This window comes from Phaseolus vulgaris, chromosome 8, assembly GCF_051622355.1.
Source record: "Phaseolus vulgaris cultivar YP4 chromosome 8, ASM5162235v1, whole genome shotgun sequence".
Classification (NCBI taxonomy): Eukaryota; Viridiplantae; Streptophyta; class Magnoliopsida; order Fabales; family Fabaceae; genus Phaseolus; species Phaseolus vulgaris.
In genome coordinates, this window is record NC_143505.1 from 55,302,050 (window position 1) to 55,325,639 (window position 23,590).

The window sequence follows — 23,590 nt, forward strand, 5'->3', positions numbered from 1 at the left end:
AGTGGAGAATCATAAAATCTGTTTCTTAAATTAATTTTAATAAAAAAAAATATCAGTGTAAATCAGAAAAGTAACGTACCAAATCTCCACTCTCCTACTAAAGTGGTCCACAAAATATTATACAAATATCTTTAATTTTTTTTATTTAATAGAGAAGAAAATCTTTAAAACAGAAAAATAACTAATCAATCTCTCCATCCTCTCCATTCTCTCCACTCTCCAGTTAAATAATAACAAATAAAATAAATTTTAAAATTAAAAAATTATTTTATTAATTTTTGAAATTATAAAATGTCCAAATAACCAAAATAAATTAATACAATAAATTATTAAGTAAGGATAAAATGGAAAAAAAAATTAAGAGCAGTTAAGAGGGGAATAAGAAATGACACAATGACCATAATACAATAATAAAATTAAATATTAATATAAGAATAAAATAGGAAAAAAAATTAAGAGCAGTTAAGAGGGGAATCCCCTTTATATATAGGTATAGAGGTATAAATAACATAATTTGTTAAAAAGTATTTTAACTATTGATATTATAATTTTAACTATTAAAATATACAGACAAAAGTAAGTTTTTCATTCTATTTTCTTTATATTTTTTCATTTCTTATTTAGTTTCCTTTAATCAAAGACCTTTAATTATTTTATTTTTTTTTCTTTTGTTCCGCTAAATACATTGTATAGAAGGTGATTCTAATCAATGCAACCATTTATTTGAATATATTTTAAACAAATTTATCTATAAATATTTATTAAAAAAAAGAACTTCTTTACAGTAAAAAAATAACTAATACTTAAGTTTAAAATATTTTTTTAAAAACTATACGACAAATATTATTTTTTTTAGTGTTTTTTTTTCTTATAAATGCTTATTCAGCGAGAAATAAGGTTGGATGAAAAATAAAATAAATATAGCATGTTTATTAGAAAAGAAGCATAATGGAATTACTTTTTAAATAATTAAATTTATTAGTATTTTTGTTTTTATTAATTTTAAAACAAATATATTTAAATTTTTTACTGACATAATCAATTTTATTATCTTTCTAAAATATTTTTATAGCTACAAAATATTTTTCCATAATCAATAACAGGACTATATTTTAATATTGACTTTTATTCTCATTTTAATAATTTTTTTTTTTTTATAAAAGTTCTCATGTTAGGCATCACAATGCAACTTGACATCTCAGCAAGGCTGACACCTCAAGTAACAACAATCATCTGCCATCACATGAAAAAAGTATTATTAAAAAAAAAGAAAAAAAAAGAAAATACAAAAATATGGGGGGACTAGACCAAAACCCACATGTCAACAAAAACGATACATAGGTAGACTATACCTATTCATAAAGAATTCTAAGAACATACTAGATGGAAGTCTATTATACCAATGAAATGATTCTCTATGAATGAACCCTAAATTAGCCAACTTATCAGCACATGCATTCCCCTCCCGAAAAATATGAGTAACCCTAAACTTGATTATCCCACAGTAATTAAGACAAGAATTCCATCGATTACGAAGCATCCACGGAACATTAGTCCTAGCAGTAAACGCAGCACAAACCAAGACCGAATCACATTCAAGCCAAACATTAGTAAGTCCAATCTTTTGAGCTTCCTCCATAGCATGTATAACTCCATAAAACTCAGCAGCCAAAGCAGTCTGAACTTCAAGAAACCCTGAAAAAGCACCAATAAATTCTCCCATACTCCCACGAAAAATACCTCCACAAGAAGCAAGACCAGGATACCCCCTAGCAGCCCCATCCGTGTTAATTTTATATGTTCTATGTGTACGCTTTGTGAAAAGCATGAAGAATCTATTCAACATCTATTTTTTGAATGTTCTACTGCATTACATATTTGGAGTTGGGTTCGAAAGATTTTTCTTACTTCTCATTTCTCTAATAAGGATGATCTTCTTTCTTTTATTAAGAGTGATGGTAGTCCTTTGGTTAAATTGATTAAGCTTGCTGTGACAACCTTTTCTATATGGATGATATGGCGTATGAGGAATTATGCTAGATTTCAGGAAAAGATTGAAGTTTCTAAGGCTATTTCGGTAATTAAAGATTTAACTTATCTAGTGAAAAATTCGTCTAAAGCTTCATTTTAATAATTATAGTAATGACAGGTAATTAAAAATTATAGTATTGATAGTTAAAAAATAGTAATAATAAATAAAATAATATTTACTTTTTTTAATCAAATAGTTTTTTTTTATCAATTTATCCTTTTTTTCTTTATGTTATCTTCCTTTTTTTTTATTATCTCAGTTTCTTTCCTCTGAGTTAAACTCTACCATACAAATCATAATCTCGGAAGGAATATATTAAAATAAAATTATTAAATAAAAATTAATTTTAAATATTAAAATAATTAATTATTATTTAATATTTTATAAATTAAAAAAATTATTGGTATCTAAAGTAATTTCTATTCTCAATAAAATTTTATAAAACAATTTTTAAATTAGTATATAATTTTTAGCTATTACCACTTTATAATTAAATTAGTCTTTTTAAAGTTCAATTTAAAATCTAAATAATTTAAACATTAATTTAAAAATTATTTTATAAATTTTTATCAATAATAAAAATCACTTTAGATATAATTTTTAAATTAATATTTAATTTAATTAATATAGTGATTAATTATTATTTATTTTTAAATTTGATTTTGCTACTTAATAATTTTTATTGTAGTGATGAAAGTACTTTAGTTCCATGTGCGACAAACTGAACACATTTAATTTACAGGAAAAAGTGTGGTCACAATCGTTATATTTTAATTAATGATTGTAAATTACAATGAAATTAATTATAATTTTAATGATAAATTTTTAATGAAATTAATTACAATAAATTTTTGATCAATTCTTCTTCTTCTTCTTCCTTCTCTAAAATACTATATTACAGATTTCTGAAGAAAAAAATTACGTGTTAGTATTTTTGAATCCGTACTTTGTCTCCAAACCAGACATCATATGCATAAGAAATTAACTTGACCTTTTCTTTCTCTCTTCTTTAACAATAAACACTGAAAAACGAAATGGCATAAAGAATCATAAAGCATGGTGAAAAGATTTATATAAGGGAGCCAGTTGAAGATGGCATTTTCCATCTTCAATTTTTTTCCTGAAAACTAAACCAGTTGAAGATGGCATCTTCCATCTTAAAACTTTTCCTATCATCAATCATTCTTTATACTATGTTGCAGCCTTACACTAAAGCTCTTAGAAAGGCAAGCATGTTAATCTTCAACTCCTTGTCTGATTACAGTTTAAGACTCTCTATTCAAGTATCTATCTGTAGCAGTGTTTCACATTTTGTTGTTAGATATGCATACAACAACATTTCACAGATTTTCTGCTTAAATTTGATTTTTTGTATCAGACCTACATTGTATACTTGGGAGAACACTCTCATGGTCCAAATCCTTCACTTCGTGATCTTAATTCAGCCACAAATTCTCACCATGATTTACTGGCTTCAGTCTTGGGAAGGTAATGTATATAATCTTTCAGCATTGGTTCAAGTCCTATGCATAAAAAACTTTGTTGAAGGATAACTCACTTTGAGTACTTTCATATCTCTTGAACAAAATTAGTTTCAATAAGCATCTAAAAATACCATTTACAGTTATGTGCTTTAACTCATGATCAGAAACACTCTTGTGAATGCTTTAGTCAGGAGTGATCTCTAGATGGTTTTTGGTGACCAGACCAATACAGAGTGCATAAGAACTTGTGTTTATCCTGTGATGTTGTTAGCTAGTTGATTACTTGAATAGTTTCTTTTTCCAACAGCCACGAGAAAGCAAAGGAAGTAGTGATGTACTCGTACAATAAGCACATCAATGGCTTTGCTGCACAGCTTGAAGAGGAAGAGGCATCAGAGATTGCAAGTGAGAAAAATGATTACCATGGTTTTGTAGTTTGTAGTCATATTTTGTAGATCTTTTTGGTATACTTGGAGTTGAAGGGATAACTACCCTTTTTGAAGACACAAATTGATGCAGTACGCATATATGTTTGAATGTATTGGTGCAGAAAATCCAAATGTAATTTCTGTATTCTTGAGCAAAGAGTATAAATTGCACACTACCAGATCCTGGGACTTTCTTGGGCTGGAAAAATATGGAGGAATTCCTGCAGAATCGGCTTGGTGGAAAGCAAATTTTGGAGAAAATACAGTAATTGCTAATCTTGATTCAGGTTAATCCTACACTAAATTTTAGTTAGATCTTTATTTAAGTTTTCTCCTTTTAAAAATAATGGATCACTATATTATTTTTCACATATTTTCACTTATTTCTTTAAGCATATTTTTTCTTATTAAATAAATCCAACAAAAAACTCTCAAAACCTTTTTCTTATTAATTTTTTATTAAATAACTATTTTTTTTTTCATTTCCCTTACTTTTCTCTTGAACAAGACATTAAGGTTTCATTATTGGAATGACACAAAGATAACTGAAAAAAAAAGTGAATAAATATTTCTAAAAATAAATTAAAAGCTAAAAATTGTTCAATTAAAAAGAATGAGATAATAAATAAATAGAAGTAGGTGAATAAAAAGAATTTCGTAAAACATTTTTCCTTTACCAAAAACTTTATTATTTCCATCCACTCTTTCCATTAAAGTTTTAACTATAAAAGGGTTAAAAGTGATTAGAGTAGATACAAATTTTATATATTGATTTAAATTTAAAGTTTATGTTTTAATATAGCATATGGATAATAGATAAGTAACTTTATTATTTTCCTCCACTCTTCTCAACTAATTTTTCAGCAAGAGGCTTAAGCTTAAACAAAGTTGATGTAATTTATGTAAACTGTGGTGTAAATTGTATAATGAAACTTTGTGTAACTCATATCCTTAACTCAAACAGTTTGTAGAATATTGTACTTAGTTGTTTTTTTGTTGAACAGGCATTTGGCCCGAACACCCAAGTTTCGGCGACAATGGATATGGTCCCCTGCCATCAACGTGGCGTGGGAACGGGGTCTGTCAGATTGACCATTTTGCTCCTTCAAACAAAACATTCTGTAACAGGTCATTTTCTCTCTAATCATTTCACCAAACACAACCCTTTCATAATTTACATGAAATTTTAAAATATTATGTTTCTGTGCTGATATGGTCACAACAACTTGCACCAAAGTTTCTATTTTTGAGTGCTGATATTTGTAACTAGTGTTTTAAGAATTCTATGATCTATGTTACCCTATAAATCAGGAAGTTGATCGGAGCAAAAATCTTTAGCAATGGTTACGAGGCAGAGAAAGGGAAACTTGATCCTTCAAAACGCACGGCACGTGATTTTGTTGGCCACGGTACCCATACCCTGTCAATTGCTGCAGGTAACTTTGCTCCTGGTGCAACTATCTTTGGCAATGGCAACGGCACTGCAAAGGGTGGATGCCCTAAGGCTCGTGTGGCTGCATACAAAGTGTGTTGGTCTACAACTGATGCTGGTGGCTGCCATGAAGCAGACATTCTACAAGCATTTGATCATGCCATAAATGATGGTGTTGATGTCATCTCTGCCTCTATCGCTGCCACTAATCCTTATATTGAAGCCTTCTTCACAGATGGGGTTTCCATAGGAGCATTTCATGCTGTTGCTAGAAATATAGTTGTAGTTTGCTCTGCTGGGAATGATGGACCAGCACCCAGAACTGTCACAAATGTGGCTCCCTGGACCTTCACAGTTGCTGCTAGTACAATAGACAGGAATTTTCTCACCAACATTTCTCTTGGTAAAAAACACCACTTTGAGGTAAGAGAAAGTTACCACAAACTTAATAAACATGCATCGTCTATGCAAAACTTCTTACGTGAATCAACCAGTAATTGTTTATCAAAAAGTCAACAACAATTTGTGATTCGATGATATTATTCTTTTGGGATATGATCAGTGTAATGGAAAAACCATGTTGCATATAATCTGTTTTAATTGGATTGCATGCATGTGTTAATTTACGAATATCAGGGAGCCAGTCTTAACAGAGGCTTACCATCACGGAAATTTTATCGATTGGTTCATGCTGCCAATGCTGGACTTCCTAATGCCACAGTTAATGACGCGTAAGCTCGAATTCACCAAACGTGCTTCTAATATTTACTTTATTGATTAGATTATTGTTACTGATATGAGTGTGTTACTGCCGTAGTCGACTTTGCAAACCGGGAACACTTGATATTACCAAAATAAAGGGAAACATATTGATCTGCATTCGACGTGATAAAACAACATCAGTAGCTCAGGGTTATGAAGCTGCTAATGCCGGCGCAGTGGGAGTGTTTGTGGTCAATAACGACAAAAGTGGCAATACACTTCTAGCTGAGCCTTATACTATACCAGGTGCAAATTTGAATGGCTATGAGAATGAGGAAAGTGAATGGTTTGAAAAAGGAGGTTTCGACAAGAACAATAGCAGGTTTCACTCCATGGTTCAATTTTGGATTCACACTCAATTTCTCAAACTAAGATAAAATATATGTATATTTTTCTACAACCATCTTAATTGCCATTTTATAGTCATTTTAGATTATATCAGATGAATCTAAACTCACAAACCTCATTTGCAGGAAACTTGCTGCTTACATGACTGTAGCAAGAACATATTTAGGAATAAAGCCTGCTCCAATTATGGCTGGATTCTCATCCAGGGGTCCCAATGCAGTGCAGCCATTGATACTGAAGGTCTATATCTTATCTTATCATCATCATTTATTTCTTTCGTTCTCTTAAGTTGAATACTTAGTTCTGTTTCAGCCTGACATAACTGCTCCTGGCGTGAACATATTGGCGGCTTATTCACTGGCCACAAGTCCATCAAATCTACCATCAGATAGACGCCGTGTCCCTTTCAATGTGCAACAGGGAACTTCTATGTCATGCCCTCATGTTGCTGGTATCGTAGGTCTTCTCAAAACACTTCATCCTCATTGGAGTCCAGCAGCTATTAAATCAGCCATTATGACTACTGGTAAGTTGCCATAACAAACACACTACACTTCTTAGTTTATGGAAATCTTGTTATAGATGGTGCAAAACAAAAAACTTTGCACTTCAACTTTTGGAAGAGCTTTTCTCAATAGAAATAATTCTCTTTCTGTAGCTACCACACTAGATAACAGCAACCAACCGATTCGGGACGCATTTGATCAGATGGCAACTCCGTTTGATTATGGCTCAGGACATATTCAGCCTAACCTTGCAATGGACCCTGGACTTGTTTATGATATGAGAACAAGGGATTACTTGAACTTCATATGCGCTCATGAACATAACCAAAATTTTCTCAGATACTTTAGACGCATCTCCTACAATTGCCCAGAGTCCTACAACATTGAAAATCTCAACTATCCTTCCATCACAGTAGCAAATCGAGGGATGAACCCTATAAATGTTACTCGTACGGTTACCAATGTGGGGACTCCAACAAGCACATATGTTGTGAAAGCTAACATAACTGAAGGATTTAAGGTTCTTGTTCAACCAAGTTCACTGACTTTTAAGACTATTGGAGAAAAGAAGAGATTTCGGGTCATTCTTCAGGCCATAAGTTGGCCTACTCACGGTTTTCCAGTATTTGGAAACTTGTCTTGGACAGACGGAAATCACACAGTAACCAGTCCTATTGTAGTTCTTTAACCTCAGAAATTACTCTCAGGAATAATATCATTACCATTTGAGTATGTTTTTGTGTTTGTGTTTGATGTTATTAGGATGCAAGTCTTGAGTACTTTTTATTATTGGAATGTTGTATTGAACTTCGTTTCATAGGAGCTATGCTTGTATTAGGCTCCTTCAAATCATGTATGAAGCTTATATGCTAGATTTACTCTAACTATTAGAATTTGAGAAGTTTTTATGTGAATTTGCTGTGATTGTCAAATATTTTCTTCAATTTTGTCTTATCAGTATTTACTCTGTTAATTGATTCTGCATTTACTCTGTTAATATCCTTCCTTATTAACACTAATCATTAAGTAGCAATGTACTTTTGTGGAACTGAACAATGAAACCTTCTTTCTGATTAATTTAATAAATTTTACAGCACAATTTAGCATATTCCTCATCATATTCATGATGGTTCATGTTTTTCCTTTCAGCATTCCTATGATGTTAAGGAGTGTAGGGTCTGTCATTTCATGCAATATCCCTTCTTCCTCACAAAAAATCTGAAACATAGTTACCACCTCCGTCTGCGCTTAACACTTTTGTCTGTTTGTTACTTAATTTCTCAACTTGAATTTTTTTTAATGCTTCAAGCACATTACTCTTGCTCGGATAAAGGGAATCCAGACCCTCCGTTTTAGATCATCAATGAAGGATACTTGTTTCCTCCAAGGGATTCATTTTGAAGGGTTCACATACATCTGAATTGAACGCGTGGAACTTGTCCTTGGAAATGGTTAGAGCTTGTTGCTTGAAGGTGTTTCTAATCAGACATGATTAATATTTGAGAATATTACTAAAAACATATAAAAAGTTACAGGCAGTTTCTTCCTGCACCCCTATATTTTTTAGTAATATTTGAGAATATTACTAAAAACAAGGTTGCGCAAAGACAAAAGTGTCCCTATATAAATTGTATATTTTTTTTTTGTATTCCAGATTATGGAATCCGGTAAATTTTCGAATTGGTGCATCCGGTAATCTCACGGATTGATGCTTCCGGTAGTACATGAATGATAATGTTAATCTAAAATAAAAAATGCAAAACATCCATAATTGAAAAAACCATTCTGGATCTGCCAATCCGTAATTCAAAATATGCATTCCGGATTCAGAAATCCATAATTGAAAAAAACCATTCTGGATCCACCAATCCGTAATAGAAATTAGGCTTCCAGATTCAGCAATCTGGAAATCAATAATTTATGCAAACTTTGCTTCCAGAACACCCCCTCATCCGGAATGCAACATGATTCACTTCCAGATTGATGAATCCGTAACACACTCCAAGATCCCGAAATTGTGGAGGTCAATTTCAGAATTTACAAAATTGTGGGGGGTGCAGGAAGAAACTGCCAAAGTTACATTTAAGTCTATGATGGTGGAAGTAACATGTAAATTGTTTATTAGCATCTAACTTTGTTTCATGGTTTTTTTAATCTAAATTAATTATTAATAACATTATAAGCTTAATTAAGTTTCAAATCTCTTCTAAATTTATGTATTTTAAATTGAGTCTTTATTAAATTTATTATGTTTGTTATCTTAATCATCTTATTTATTTATTTGTTTTTATGTGTTAAGAGATTTAAGATGTTGTACTCAATGTTAATTATAATATTATTTTATATTAAGTACGACTAATATATTAATCACAAATCTCAATTTCTTACCATTTAAAATAACACTCATATAATTTAGTTAAAAAAAATCAAACCGTAAAGATTTAGGGTTAAAAATATAAAAAATGTGAATACAACCGTAAAAATTTAATGGAAATTCAATTCAAAATACTCAAATATACAATAAATTTGAAATTTAATTAAGCCACACAAATAATTATTAATAACATAACTAAAAATTTGGAAATAATTAATTTAATATTTGCTTTGATTAGTAAAAGAATGGTTTAGAAATGAAAATAAATAAATTAAGTGTTTGCATGTTATACTAGGCTAATAGTAAATCTTTTATTTAGTACAATACAGATCAATCTATATAATGACAATGCTTGGTTTGGAATGTAGAAATTAAGTTTTTTCCCAAATATGATAGATTTAAAGTTCTTTGTTTAACTTCCTTTTTCTAACCTTTTTACATCACATAAAATGCATGAGTTGTGAGAAAAAAAGTTAGCAAATAAACTTTATATATCATTTATTAGAGAATAATATATTAAAAAAAATTAAAAATGTTTATTTATCAGACAAATAAAAATGAAAATGATAAAAATATAAAATGTTTGCAAAGAAAGGAAAGAGAAATGTATATGAGTTCTTTTTATTCATGAAACTTGAATCGTGAAAAAAAGTTTGATTTGAACTTGATATAAATTTGAATAAAAAAATGCATTTTGTATTATCAATTACTTTAAAAAAATGCATTTTTGCAAACTATTAACAGAAAAGTTGATCACCCAGCAACTCATTGATGTAATTATAAGAAAATGTTTCATAAAAGTTATTATATTAATTATTGAATTATATAAAATCAATTTTTTATAAGATTTGATTCTTTAATTGATTAACTCAATCCGAACATATATTTATCTTAATCATTTAAATTATAATAATTATTTAAAATTTCAAATAAAAAAAGAAAAAAAATGTGATGTGATTCCATAACATCTGCCTATCCTTTCAAATACTTCTTTTAAAAACAAGATAACTAAAAGTTAATATGAATACAATTATTTCAAAAGTCTAAAAGGTATGGTGTGACATGTCCCTAGAAACAAAAACAACACTCTCTGAATTGCATTAACTATGGGTTCTTTGCAGAGTGAAAGCAAAAAGTATATCAATACTCTTTCCTTTCACGCCTTTAGTTCCTTTCAGACCTTTATTTACCTTTATTTACAAGGGCTGTTACATCAGAAAAGCTTTTATGTAAGTTATTATATCAGAAGAGGACAAGGCCATGGAAACCTCAAATTTTCAAACAAGCTCTGCAATGAAAGTTTTTATGAAAAACAAAAAGGTATCTACCACAATTTCAATAATGCAAATCCACAAGTGAAACTCCCCACAGTGTCTCCACTATCCTACGGATCAATCCTTTAAAAAGCAATCGTCCCCTCCTTGACCCCATCTACCATTTCTGGCTCATCCAAGAAATTCAACAACTTCAACATGGCTAGTTCCTTCCTCCCTCAATAATGCTTATCAACTACATCACCTATTAGGCCCACTTTCCGTTATCATGCACTTCTTTTAGCAGCAAGGTTTTTTAAATAATTGCAGCATAGAATCGCAATCACGACCAAGAACGAAATTTAAAACCTTACTTGTCTACAATCAGTTATTTGTAATGAATCTGGCTATAGCTTTAACCAACCCCATAAATTTAATAATTATGTTTCTTACAGGCTAAGTTGATGCCACCTTGGACTGATATTGTTTATCTGCAGCACCACAGTTTGCACTGTTTCTTCTTAGCAAGTTGCTTCTGATATATATATATATATATATATATATATATATATATATATATAGTCGTTGTATATTTCAATGATCCACTATTCTGGGGATTTTATGATACTCTTATCTAATCCAGATTCGTACAGACAAATCAAATGTTTAGGGTAAATAATAGGAAAGGAAATTTGAGAAACTTGCAGTTTAATAAGATTTTCCCTCTAAGATAGCAACCTGATCTTGATTAGGAGGAAGATAAATTACGTTTGGTTTCAAAGAAAACCCTAGCCTTTGGTTTGAAAAAAAGAAATTGAAATTAGATCCAGAACAAAAAGAAAGAAGCCTCAGAAAATGTGAAAATGTGCATCACACACCGTACAAAGTGTACGGTTTTAAGACGGCACTTGCTACAAGCAAAAATCATCATTGGCTTCGATGAATCACAATTCATACATAGAAAAGAAACCGAAAAGGCAAAAGCTATGATAAGTTTTGAACGATCTGCAATGGCAGAAATTAATAAGGCTTGAGATGTAGAAAACGACAAACCAAACGACGCCGTAACGAAGACGGCCTCCTTTGGTAGCATTGCAACGCCAGATAGGATAGGAGATGAGATGAAGGAAGACACTGTTTATATAGTCAGCCAAGTAAACCCTATCACTCTTTCTGCGGTAAACCCTATTGTAATATATAATGCTATATTTATTCATTTTACACTGTATTACAAAAAATGAAAGTCTGATTTAAGTAGTTTATAGAAATAAAAAATTACTTAAATAAATTTGCATATAAACTTTTTTTTAATTAATTCATAAATTAGTGAAAATAACTTTAAACTTATTTGTTTTGTCATTAATCTCAGACCTTCAAACCTTTAACCATTTAAAACTTTATAATTAAAAAGATGATATAATTACTTACCTATCGGATTCTTGAATTATATCTTATAGTTAAGATATTATATAAATAAGTTATTAACATATCACTTATTTTTTTCCTTTTTGTTATAAAGTTGTTTTTTTTATGTAAACCAAAAAATTACTTTCTCGCTTAAAATCACACCATTTATTTGATGAATCAAACATAACAATTCCAGAAAATGCATCAAACAGGCTTACTGAAAACATGAAGGTAAGAAAACCTTATAATACACTGAAAACATGAATGTAAGAAAACCTTAAAACACAACAGAAAAGAAGGTTCAATTATCGACAAGTTGAGCAAGTGTGATGATGGAGAGTGAATTGAGTGAAGATGATTCGGGCATCAGAAAATGGTTATGCACTTGCTCCATGCTTGGACGAAAACGTGGAGTTTCACTTAAGCAAGCAAATGTTATTTTGGCGATCAAGATCACCTCCTCAACAACTGGCTTCACTGGAAGAGGTAGTCTTTGGTCCAACACATCCTTCAACAACAAATTGTACACTGATGATGCTTCAGAGGGTGAAAATAACGATGAAATGAGATCTCCTGGATGATTTCCCATCATTATTTCCAAACAAAGCACTCCAAAACTGAACACATCACATTTTTCATTCACTTCCATAGTATAAGCAAGCTCTGCAATTGACCAAATATATGAAAATAATACAACACAATAAGTAGCAGAAGAACTTGTTACTGAAACGTGTATAGGATTTTATGCTTAAGAACAAAAAGGGCCTAACCTGGTGCAGAATATCCACATGTGCCTGCAAACGCGGTTAAATTGCGTGAATCAGGATTCAGAATTTTGGCTGTTCCGAAGTCAGAAATACGAGCTACGTATTCTGAATCTATAAGAATATTCTTGCTTGATATGTCTCGATGAATAATAGGAGGAAAGCAACCATGATGCATATGGTACAAAGCATTTGCCACACCTTTAACAACCTTTACCCTCGTGTTCCAATCAAACATTGTTGCACGTGTATCATCGATGAGTACTTTATCCAAACTACCCCCCTCTAGGAACTCATAAACCAAAAAGGAGTAACGTGGATGTAAACAATATCCTAGTGACTTCACAATGTTACGATGCTTGATTTCTCCCAAGGCTTTAACCTCAGTCATAAAAGCTCTTAAATCCTGTGTTTCTTCATTGGGTGCATCTTTAAGCTTCTTCACAGCAACAATCTGTCCTGTGGGTAATTTAGCCTTATAAACAGATGAAGTCCCTCCTTCTCCAATGAGATATTTGTCATCAAACTCCTCTGTGGCTTCAATGATATTTTCATACACTAATTTTCCATCATAACTCCATATGGCATAATGCTCCTGAGTTTTTTCTTCTTTAGCATCCTCCTTTTTGCTTTCTGTTGCTCTTCTGTACCGAATACATAACAAAACTCCAACCACGAGTGCTACTAGAAGCAGAGCACCAAAAGTAAGGACTAATGCCAACATGGTGACATTTATCTTCACTTTACCATTACGACTGCTGCTACAAGGCACCAAACCGGAGACATTTCCACACAAGCCTTTATTATCTTTCAATGCATCAAATGATGCATTGAGAAAGGCTCGAGTGTTAGGAATTGGACCCTCCAATTGGTTACTAGATATGTCAACCTTTGTCAAGTCATCCTTGAAATTAGACGGAATGACTCCAGAGAGATTGTTGTGAGAGAGATTTAGCGTTTCCAATCTTTGCATACTTGCAAGTGCAGATGGTATTTCTCCATTTAACAAATTGACACTGAGATCAAGACTTTGAAGAGATTGCAAACGGCCAAATTCCAAGGGAATGCTTTCTGTCAATCTGTTGTTGCTCAAGTTCAAGTGAAGCAACTTGAATAACTCTCCCAACTGTTTTGGAATTGCACCAACTAAATTATTAGATGAAAGCTCCAAAGTGTCAAGGCTGGACATAGCACCTATTTCAGTAGGAATGGTGCCGGAAAGTTCGTTGTTGCTTACTGATAACTTCAACAAAGAGGTCAACTTCCCGAGTTCTTTTGGAATCTTCCCTGTTAAATGATTTTTAGACAGGATAAGTTCTTCTAAAACGGGTGCCTGGCTGAGTTCTGGTGGTATACTACCAGATAAGTTGTTGTTGGGCATTATAAGGCTTGAAAGATTAGGACACTTTGCCCAATTTGGGGAAATGCTGCCATAAAAATTATTCCTACTCAGACTAATGTAGTTCAACAATGGATAAACACCAAATTCATCTGATATGTTTCCACTCAACTGGTTTCCATCTAGTCTGAGTCTAACAAGAGTGGAGCAATTTTTCAGGCTTTTTGGAACTGGACCCGTGAAATGATTTTCTTTAGCAGTGAAAAAGACTAGCGACCCTCCAAGGCAAATTTGTTGTGGCAGAGGGCCAGTGAAACTATTGTCACTTAGTTGTAAGTTCTTTAAATTGGTGAAGTTATTCATTCCTGGTGGTAATCTGCCTTCAAGTTTGTTTTCTTGCACAACGAAAAAGATGGGGTTTGTCAAATTTCCCAAGGTGGAAGGAATAACTCCGGAAAGATTGTTCCTGGAAATTTCTAAGGCCATTAGATTGACCAAGTTTCCAAGGGAAGGAGGAATTGGTCCAGAAAGCATGTTAGCGGCCAAGGTCAGATTAACCATCTTTGTCAAGTTTCCAATATGGGGAGGAATTGGTCCTGTTAATCTATTTTGATCGATTTCAAGAACAATCAAATTGGTCATGTCTCCTAAGAAGTAAGGAATGGAGCCAGAGAGATAATTTTGTTGAAGCCTGAGGAATTTTAAATTTGTCAAGTTCCCAATTGAAGGGTGGATTGTACCATTGATAGAGTTAAGTTGAAAATCAAGTTCAACAAGGTTGGACATCCTTCCAATTGTTGGAGGAATGGTACCAGAAAGGTGATTTGATTCAAATAACAGACGCTCTAAGTTCCTCAATTCTGCAATCTCCTCAGGAAGAGGGCCAGAAAGGCTATTGTAGTTGAAGTTTAGAATCTTCAAGGTAGCCAACTTCGTCAAGGAAATGGGGATTGGACCACTAAAATTGTTATTATTCATTATCAACTGAGAAACTTTGGACAAGTTACCAATTTGGTGAGGAATAGTATCACTGAAACTATTGTTACTAACATCCAGAGTTAGCAGGTTGGGAAAGGATGAGAAGTTGAGAGTGTGAAGAGTACCTTTTAAGCCATGATTTGCTACATTTATAGTGGTGACAAAGTTGGATTTGTCACAAATGATTTCTTTCCAGTTGCAATGACTCACACCTCTTCTCCATGAAGACAGAGAAGCTTGGCTTTGGTTTTCAAGGCTAGCTTTCCACTCAAGTAAAGCACCTGCTTCCCTCACTTGGTTTTCTTCAGTGGTTGCAGCAAAAGAAAAAATGGTGAAAAGTGGGGAGAAATGAAGAACTAAGAGTGAACTTATAACTAATGAAAGCTTAGTGAAGACCATGTTTGAAGTACTTGGTGATAATGATATAGTATAGTTAGTACAAAGATGTTGGACATTGAGAAGGAGTTATATAATGAAGTACCATACATAGCATAAAAGCTTCTCAGCTTCAATGTGAATGTTCCTACCTAACAGATTGGAGAAAAATTATTTACAGAAAGCATGTTACATTTTAATGATATTATTATGGTATATTTGATTTGAGGATATTTTTTTACTTTTTATTGGTTTGCTAAATTTAATATATAAAATTTTAATTTAAATTAATAGAAACAATTTTATTTTTATTTAAATTTTTAAAAATGTAAATAAAGCAAAAATAAGGGAATACTTTATATATATGAATAAGTAAAAACAGTGAAACTTTTCTGCCATCAATTTTTTGCACAAAGTAGTGATAAGGTTGTTAGAGATGACCATTACGTGTGTAAAGTGTCCTCCTTAATAATAGTTAGAAAAGGATATGTTATGTTTTTTTTTTTACGTTTATGGTGAAACTTTTCTCTATCTAAAATTAATAGTGTGAAAGAAACTTTTCTCTATTTAAATATAAGGTTATTTTTTATTACACATAATATTATCATAAATATGAGATTATAAATTATATATTTTATTTTAAAGAGTTTTTATTCCTTACATTCTCTCACTTCAAATACTTCTTCCTCGTTAATATGGTATTTTTTTCATCATTAAAGAATTTTCCTACTTATTTTTATTAGTTTTATATGAAGAACAACTTATTCACACCAATAACATCAAAATTAAAATTCATAATCTATAACATAATAGTATAAGAAAATGATAAAAATGTAAGAAAAAAATATGTTTCTTATTCTCTTATATGTATATCATGTATGAGAAATATATAGGAAGTTTCTCTCCCAAATTACAATCTAATTAAGTAGATACTAATCATGAAATTCTATAATGATTAAATTAATGGCATATAATTGGTACAATATCGTCAAATATTGCATATAATTTGATAATTATTATTTTCTTAATACTCCCCTTCAAGTTGGTAGGTGAAGATCAAGAACCCCCAACTTTGTGTCGTAGCGTCAAAAATCGTTCCTTGCCCAATGCTTTCGTAAAAATATATGCGAGCTGATACTGTGTTGGTACATATGAAGGACTAATTATCCCATCTTGTAATTTTTATCGCACAATGTGGCAGTCTATCTCAATGTGTTTTGTGCGTTCATGAAATACTGGGTTTGCTGCTATATGTAATATGTAATGTCGCTTGATTGTCACATAAAAGTTGAGCTGACAAGTTACATGGCACCTTTAAATCCTGCAACAGATATCACAACCAAACTATCTCCAAACAAGTATTAGTCATTGCGCGGTATTCTGCTTCTGCTGATGATATTGATACGTTTGTCTGTTTTTTTTTACTTCCATGAGATAATAGAGGAACCAAGAAAAATGCAATACCCAGATACTGATCTCCGAGTTGTCTGACAACCTCTCCAGCCTGAGTCGCAATAAGCTGTCAATGTCAGATTGTTTTCGGATGGCAATAGCAATCCTTGTCCTGGTGATCCTTTGATGTACTTTAGGACTCGAATTGCGGCATCCCAATGAGGTTTCCGTGGATCCTGTATATATTGACTTAGGGTCCAAACCGAAAATTCTATGTCAGGCCGAGTAACGTGAGGTATATCAATCGTCCCACGAGTCGCCTGTATTTGACTGGATCCTTTAATAACTCTCCATCGTCTGGTGTGAGTTTTAGGTATTGTTCCATTGGAAATTTGTCTGAATGAGCACCTGCGAATCCCGTATCCTGCAAAATATCAAGCGCATATTTTCTTTGGGACATGTAAATACCAGCTTTGGAACGGGAAAATTCAATCCCTAGAAAATATTTTAGGTCTCCAAAATCTTTAATGCGAAATTGTTGTAATAAACCATCTTTAACACGCTGAATTTCCGTCAAAACCCACATAAATCAAAAGGGCAGTAAATGATAGTTATTCTGTCTTGTGAATAAAGAGTAATCTGTCTTGGACCGTTGAAATCCTACAAATTTAATCACATGAGAAAATGTTGAAAATCATGTTCGAGATGCTTGTTTGAGACCATAAAGGATTTGTTGAGTCGATATACAATGTTCTCCCCTGTCGATGATGCCCGGGTGGCAAATCCATGTAAATAATTTCATGCAATGTGCCATGTAAGAAGGCATTTTGCATGGTAAGTAAACCAATTTCTAACTGCTGCAATGGTGAGAAGACACCTCAAAGTTGTTAATTTTGTTGTTGGTGAAAAAGTTTCAGAATAGTCGACACCTTTAATCTGAGTGTACCCCTTTGCGACAAGGCGCGCCTTATATATGTCGACGCTACCATTTGAGTTGTACTTTATTTTATAAACCCATTTGCATCCGAAGGGGGTTTCTGCCCAGTGGGTAACGGTGTCAAGGTCCACGTTTGATTTAGCTGCAAGGCGGAAAGCTCTTCGTCTATTGCTTTTTGCCAATTTGGATCAAGGATAGCTTGACCATAAGTGTGAGGTTCTTTGGTGGTTGTGACGTTAGTAAGATATGCACTATGTGTAGAAAAAAATTGTGAATTAGAAAGAAAATGATGCATAGGATACCTGGTTCCATTCGGTCGGTCTTGGGCAGTGGTCGAATGATTGGCTTGGGATCCCGTTACGTAGTCTTGAAGTCAGGAAGGTTGGGTTGATGTGCGACTGGATCGTCGAACAGGAAGGTCGGTTGGAGAAGGTTTGGTAATGAGTGCTAAACTTCTTGGCATGGGAGAAGAAGGTCGGTCTACTGGAGGTTCAGGTGTATTATGACGAGTAGGAGAAGAAGGTTGGTTTGATGGAGGTTCAGGTGCATTGTGACGAGTAGGAGAAGAGAGCCGGTTTTATGAGGTTGAGTTAGGCTTAAAGCCCATTTCTTAACATGTCGAATGATTGGCTTGGGATCCCATTATGTAGTCTTGAAGCCAGGAAGGTTGGGTTGATGTGCGATTGGATCGTCGAACAAGAAGGTCGGTTGGAGAAGGTTTGGTAATGAGTGCTAAACTTCTTGGCATGGGAGAAGAAGGTTGGTCTACTGGAGGTTCAGGTGTATTATGACGAGTAGGAGAAGAAGGTTGGTTTGATGGAGGTTCAGGTGCATTGTGACGAGTAGGAGAAGATAGTTGGTTTGATGGAGGTTCAGGTGTATTGTGACGAGTAGGAGAAGAAGGTTGGTTTGATGGAGGTTCAGGTGCATTGTGATGAGTAAGAGAAGAAGGTCGATCGAGTGAATGTTGGACAGGAGTGGGTAAGTCAATGTCAATAGTGGGAAAAATACATTGTAATGGAGGTGAGGATTGTGTCTGTGACTGTTGGCAGAATGGGAAAACACTTCCATGAAAGATGACATCCCGACTTGTAAAAAAGTGTCTGCATCTATATCAAATAATTTGTATGTTTTTTTACTGTGAGGATAACCAATGAAGATGCATTATCGGGCGTGCGAATCAAATTTTTGCTTAGGTGAAACAACAGTTGCGTAACATAGGCAACCAAAAGTTTTTAGGTGAGAAAGTGAAGGTGGTTGATTATATAGTAGCTCAAAAGGTGATTCATTTTTTAGTAAAGGTGATGGCAAGCGATTAATGATATATGTGGCGGTTAAAACGCATTCTCCCCAAAATTCTAATGGTAAATTGGACTGAAATAGGAGGGCTCGTGCTGTGTTTAAAACATGTCTATGTTTGCGTTCTACTACTCCATTTTGTTGAGGAGTGTAGACGCAAGTGCGTTGACATTCAATACTTTTTTGAGAAAAAAAGCATACATTGAGATGGTTTTAATAGATGCCTGAAATTGATTTTGTGCAAATGTAATGAATGACTCTAAGAGATGTTGGGTTTCAGATTTGTGATTCATAAGAAATAGCCAAGTACATCTAGTATAGTCATCGACTATAGTGAGAGAAAAACGTTTTCCAAAATGAGTTGGGGTTTTATGAGGACCCCAAATGTCACAATGCAATAGATTAAATGGAGAATGAGATTTTATTGTGCTTAAAGGAAATGGTAGCCTGGTCTGTTTAGCTTTGGGACAAATACTACAATTATTATGAATGGGAATAAGATTTTTACTGATAGGGATAGGTAGTAAGGAAGATACAAGTTGTAGACACGCCAGAGAAGGATGTCCAAGGCGCTTGTGCCATAAATCAGGATCGGTTGATATTTGAGATGCGTGGGCTTGGTTTGGAAGAGGGGACATGTAGTATAAGCCTGCGTGTTGTTTACCGAGCCAATCGTTCTCCCCGTAGCCAAGTCCTGTAAAACGCAACCATGTGGTAAAAACGACACAACAATTTAGTGAACTGGTTATCTTACTAAGGGACATGAGATATTTAAATTAAAAGAAGGAACACAAAGAACATCTTTGAGAGTGATTTTGTCATTGAATTTAATTGTGCCTGTAGATGAGATGGGCACAGTTGAGCCTGTGGGCAAATTAACATTTGAAATAAATGATGATGAAGTGTGTGTGAAAAATTGTGAATAAGATGCAATCTGATCGGTTGCTCCGCTATCCAAAATCCATCGTAAAAGCAGAATTAAAAGAGGAGTTATGGGCAAGCAGACCTGCAGAGCTAACAAACGTGTCACTTTTACCGTTATTGTTGAGTGAGTAAATAGCCCTTGCCAATTACTGAATTTGCTCGGCACTGAAGCGTTGTACGATGTTTCTATCGGACTCGTTACTGGTGCCTTCTTTGTCAGACATGATTTTTTTATTTAGGAGATAAAAATGGAGAGGCTGTTCGGCACAAAGATCGGTGCTCTAATACCATAAGAAAATGATAAATGGTAAGAAGAAAATATGTTTCTTATTATGTGTATATTACATTACTTCATATATAGGAAATATATAGGCAGTTTCTCACCCCAAATTACAATCTAATTAGGTAGAATACTAATCATGAGATTCTATAATTATTAAATTAATTGCATATAATTGGGTACAATATCGTCAAATATTGCATACAATAATTACATATAATTAGATAATTATTATTTCCTTAATAAATAGTGCAAAGGTTAACCATGAAATTTTTGTTATTGCTAAAATTCTAAAAGAAATAGGAGTGAAGAAAATTTGAGTTGGGAGTTGAAATTTGAATGACTTCTCATAAGGCACTAGAGTTATAGGATAGATTGATGATTTTTTTCGATTCTTTTCAAAATGGTGTAATTTGGTTTGTAAATTCTTGATATAAAAAAATTATTTCCATAATTAATAAGTCCTATTTTTGGTACATGAAATAAAATAATAAAAATTGTGCATCAACTACCCGACTTTTTATAGAAAAAAATTATTAAAGAAGTCATTTATCATGAAAATGACTTTGGTGTAATGATGTTTTGCATATATATTATTCACAAGTGAATGATAAGTGAAACAAATTTATTAGTAATAAAGTTGAATGTGTTAATCGAATTTGAGAGTTGAGAAAGTATAATGTTGATGTTTGAAACAAGTGATAAACGAAGAATTTTATGAAAAAAAATAAGGGTGGAAAAAAACCTTTAAATTCATAAAAATAAGTGTTTATGTAGTTTTAGGATTTTATTTTTTATTTTTTTCATTTTAAAAAAATAAACTAAACATTTTTAATTTTTTTTTTTTTTTTGTAAAATCTCATTTTTTTTTCAATAATCGCTTTTGTCAATGGAGAGACGTGAGGAAAAAAGATGACACCAAAAACGTCCATACAGGGATAAAGCAAGTACGGTGGATTTTATCATCACTTTTCTAAAAAAAATACTTAGTCTTTAACGAATTAATTGATGAGGATCCATCCTTATCAACTTTTGCAAAGTAAAATATCAGTTTGATTGTTTTTTTAATATGCAAATACATGATAACTATCTATACATAATATAAATAATATAAATGGAGAGGCTCTTAGACTAAGTTTAAACACGTGTACTCTTCACAAAATTTTGAAAAAAAATCAAAAACATTTAATACCAAAAGTAGAAAAACTTCCACCAATCATCATAACACACCTGTACCAACTAAAACGTAGCACTTTTTAAACTCACTTTTTTTCTCTCTCATCCCGTTTGTTTTCCTCATTCTCTCTCATTTTTTTTCTTTTTCGGTTCTCTTTCTTTAAAACTTTTTTTTTCTCTCATCCCGTTTTTCTCTCAAACCCTAGTTGCATCTCAATCTTTTGCCTCCTTCTCTCATTTTTTCTGTACTCTTTTTCACCATTTTGGCAACTGTAGAGCTGCTGTATTGGAAAGCATTTTTCCCTAAAATCACCATTAGACATTTGTAGAAATGGCGCCTTCTTTTGAAATTTGAAATGGTAATGACGATTGTTTTTTAATATATATATATATATATATATATATATATATATATACACGGTGTTGTATAGATCAATTTTTCATTTTTGTTCGGTTTTCTTCTTTTCATTCTCCATGGAGCATGTAATCTTTTATATCTTTGTTCATCTCAATCTCACATTTCTGGTGCGTTTTTTATATTCTTTGTACTCTGTTTGTTACGTTTTTGCATTTTTTGGGATTTTAGTTGCTTGCTTTTATCTTTTCGACCGATACTCTTGATCTGTTTTATGGTTTGTTTTCTCCAATCTTTTTAACATTCTTTGTTTTCTGTTCAAAGTTTCAGGTTTTAAAGTTTTTGGCTTTTCAGGTTTTTTTGTTTTAAAGTTTCTGTTGTGTTTTGATATTTTTTGTCTATTATCTTTTCGAACGATACTCTTTATCTGTTTTATGGTTTGTTTTCCACACTATTTGTTAAAAGTTTCAGGCTTTTCTGTTCAAAGTTTCTGGCTTTTCTAGGTTTTTTCGATCTAATGGAGTTTTGTATTGTCTTTTATCTTTTTGGCGGATGCTGTTTATTGGTTTGTTTTCTCCTTCTCACATTTATGTTCTGTTTTGATATTTTTTTGTCTATTATCTTTTCGAACGATACTCTTTATCTGTTTTATGGTTTGTTTTCTCCACTATTTTTGTCATTCTTAGTTTTCTCTTAAAAGTTTCAGGCTTTTCTGTTCAAAGTTTCAGGCTTTTCTAGGTTTTTCCAATCAAAGTGTTTGATGGAGTTTTTTATTGTCTTTTATCTTTTTGGCGGATGCTGTTTATTGGTTTGTTTTTCCCAGTTTCTTTTCTCCATTCTTTTTGACATTCTTCATTTTCTGTTGAAAGTTTTTGACTTTTCTAGTTTTTTTTAATTGAAGTTTCTGATGAAGTTTTGTAGTGTTTTCAAGATTTTATGGTTTGTGTTTCTCCAATCTTTTTAACATTTTTTGTTTTCTGTTCAAAGTTTCAGGTTTTAAAGTTTCTGGCTTTTCTAGGTTTTTCTGATTGAAGTTTTTGATGGAGTTTTGTTCATTGTTCAACATTTTAGCTCATTCTTAATCTCCATTTTTTTATTTCAGTTCGAGCTATGTTCGAGCCATTTTTTATTTCTTTGTTTTTCTTCTTTTCATTGTCCATGATTCAGGTAATCTATTATATCCTTTGTTCATCTCCTTCTCACATTTCTGTTGTGTTTTGATATTTTTTGTTTATTATCTTTTCGAACGATACTCTTTATCTGTTTTATGGTTTGTTTTCTCCACTATTTTTTACATTCTTCGTTTCCTGTTAAAAGTTTTAAACTTTTCTGTTAAAAGTTTCTGGCTTTTCTAGGTTTTTCCGATCTGATGGAGTTTTGTATTCTCTTTTATCTTTTTGGTGGATGTTGTTTATTGGTTTGTTTTCTCCTTCTCACATTTATGTTCTATCTTGATATTTTTTGTCTATTATCTTTTCGAACGATACTCTTTATCTGTTTTATGGTTTGTTTTCTCCACTATTTTTGACATTATTCGTTTTCTGTTAAAAGTTTCAGGCTTTTCTGTTAAAAGTTTCAGGCTTTTCTGTTAAAAGTTTCAGGCTTTTCTGTTCAAAGTTTCTGGTTTTTCTAGGTTTTTTCGATCAAAGTTTCTGATAGAGTTTTGTATTGTCTTTTATCTTTCTGGCGGATGCTGTTTTCTTTTCTCCATTTTTTTTGACATTCTTCGTTTTCTGTTCAAAGCT

The 23,590-nt window shown here is 32.4% G+C and overlaps 2 protein-coding genes across 2 annotated transcripts; one reads left to right on the forward strand and one right to left on the reverse strand.

The window, feature by feature from the left end:
• Positions 1-2,952: 2,952 nt before the first annotated feature.
• On the forward strand, positions 2,953-7,906 carry LOC137823683 (subtilisin-like protease Glyma18g48580). The gene is made up of 11 exons (XM_068628909.1): positions 2,953-3,258; positions 3,411-3,520; positions 3,824-3,921; positions 4,067-4,231; positions 4,949-5,072; positions 5,256-5,799; positions 6,013-6,107; positions 6,194-6,460; positions 6,612-6,726; positions 6,799-7,012; positions 7,145-7,906. The coding sequence occupies exons 1-11, from the start codon at positions 3,175-3,177 to the stop codon at positions 7,678-7,680; spliced, it is 2,352 nt and encodes a 783-aa protein (XP_068485010.1). The 5' UTR covers positions 2,953-3,174; the 3' UTR covers positions 7,681-7,906.
• Positions 7,907-12,258: 4,352 nt separating this feature from the next.
• LOC137823682 (uncharacterized) lies at positions 12,259-15,634 on the reverse strand. Its single transcript, XM_068628907.2, has 2 exons — positions 12,797-15,634; positions 12,259-12,689 (listed from the first exon to the last, which is right to left on the reverse strand). Exons 1-2 carry the CDS (start codon positions 15,504-15,506, stop codon positions 12,328-12,330), a joined length of 3,072 nt encoding a protein of 1,023 aa, XP_068485008.1. The 5' UTR covers positions 15,507-15,634; the 3' UTR covers positions 12,259-12,327.
• Positions 15,635-23,590: the final 7,956 nt, after the last annotated feature.

Coding starts and splice junctions, on each gene's coding strand:
- LOC137823682 (XM_068628907.2), bottom strand. CDS start 15,506: ATGGTCTTCACTAAGCTTTCATTAGTTATAAGTTCACTCTTAGTTCTT. Junction 12,690..12,796: donor ATGTGGATATTCTGCACCAG/GTTAGGCCCTTT, acceptor GGTCAATTGCAG/AGCTTGCTTATACTATGGAA.
- LOC137823683 (XM_068628909.1), top strand. CDS start 3,175: ATGGCATCTTCCATCTTAAAACTTTTCCTATCATCAATCATTCTTTAT. Junction 3,922..4,066: donor AGAGGCATCAGAGATTGCAA/GTGAGAAAAATG, acceptor GTATTGGTGCAG/AAAATCCAAATGTAATTTCT. Junction 6,461..6,611: donor TTCGACAAGAACAATAGCAG/GTTTCACTCCAT, acceptor CCTCATTTGCAG/GAAACTTGCTGCTTACATGA.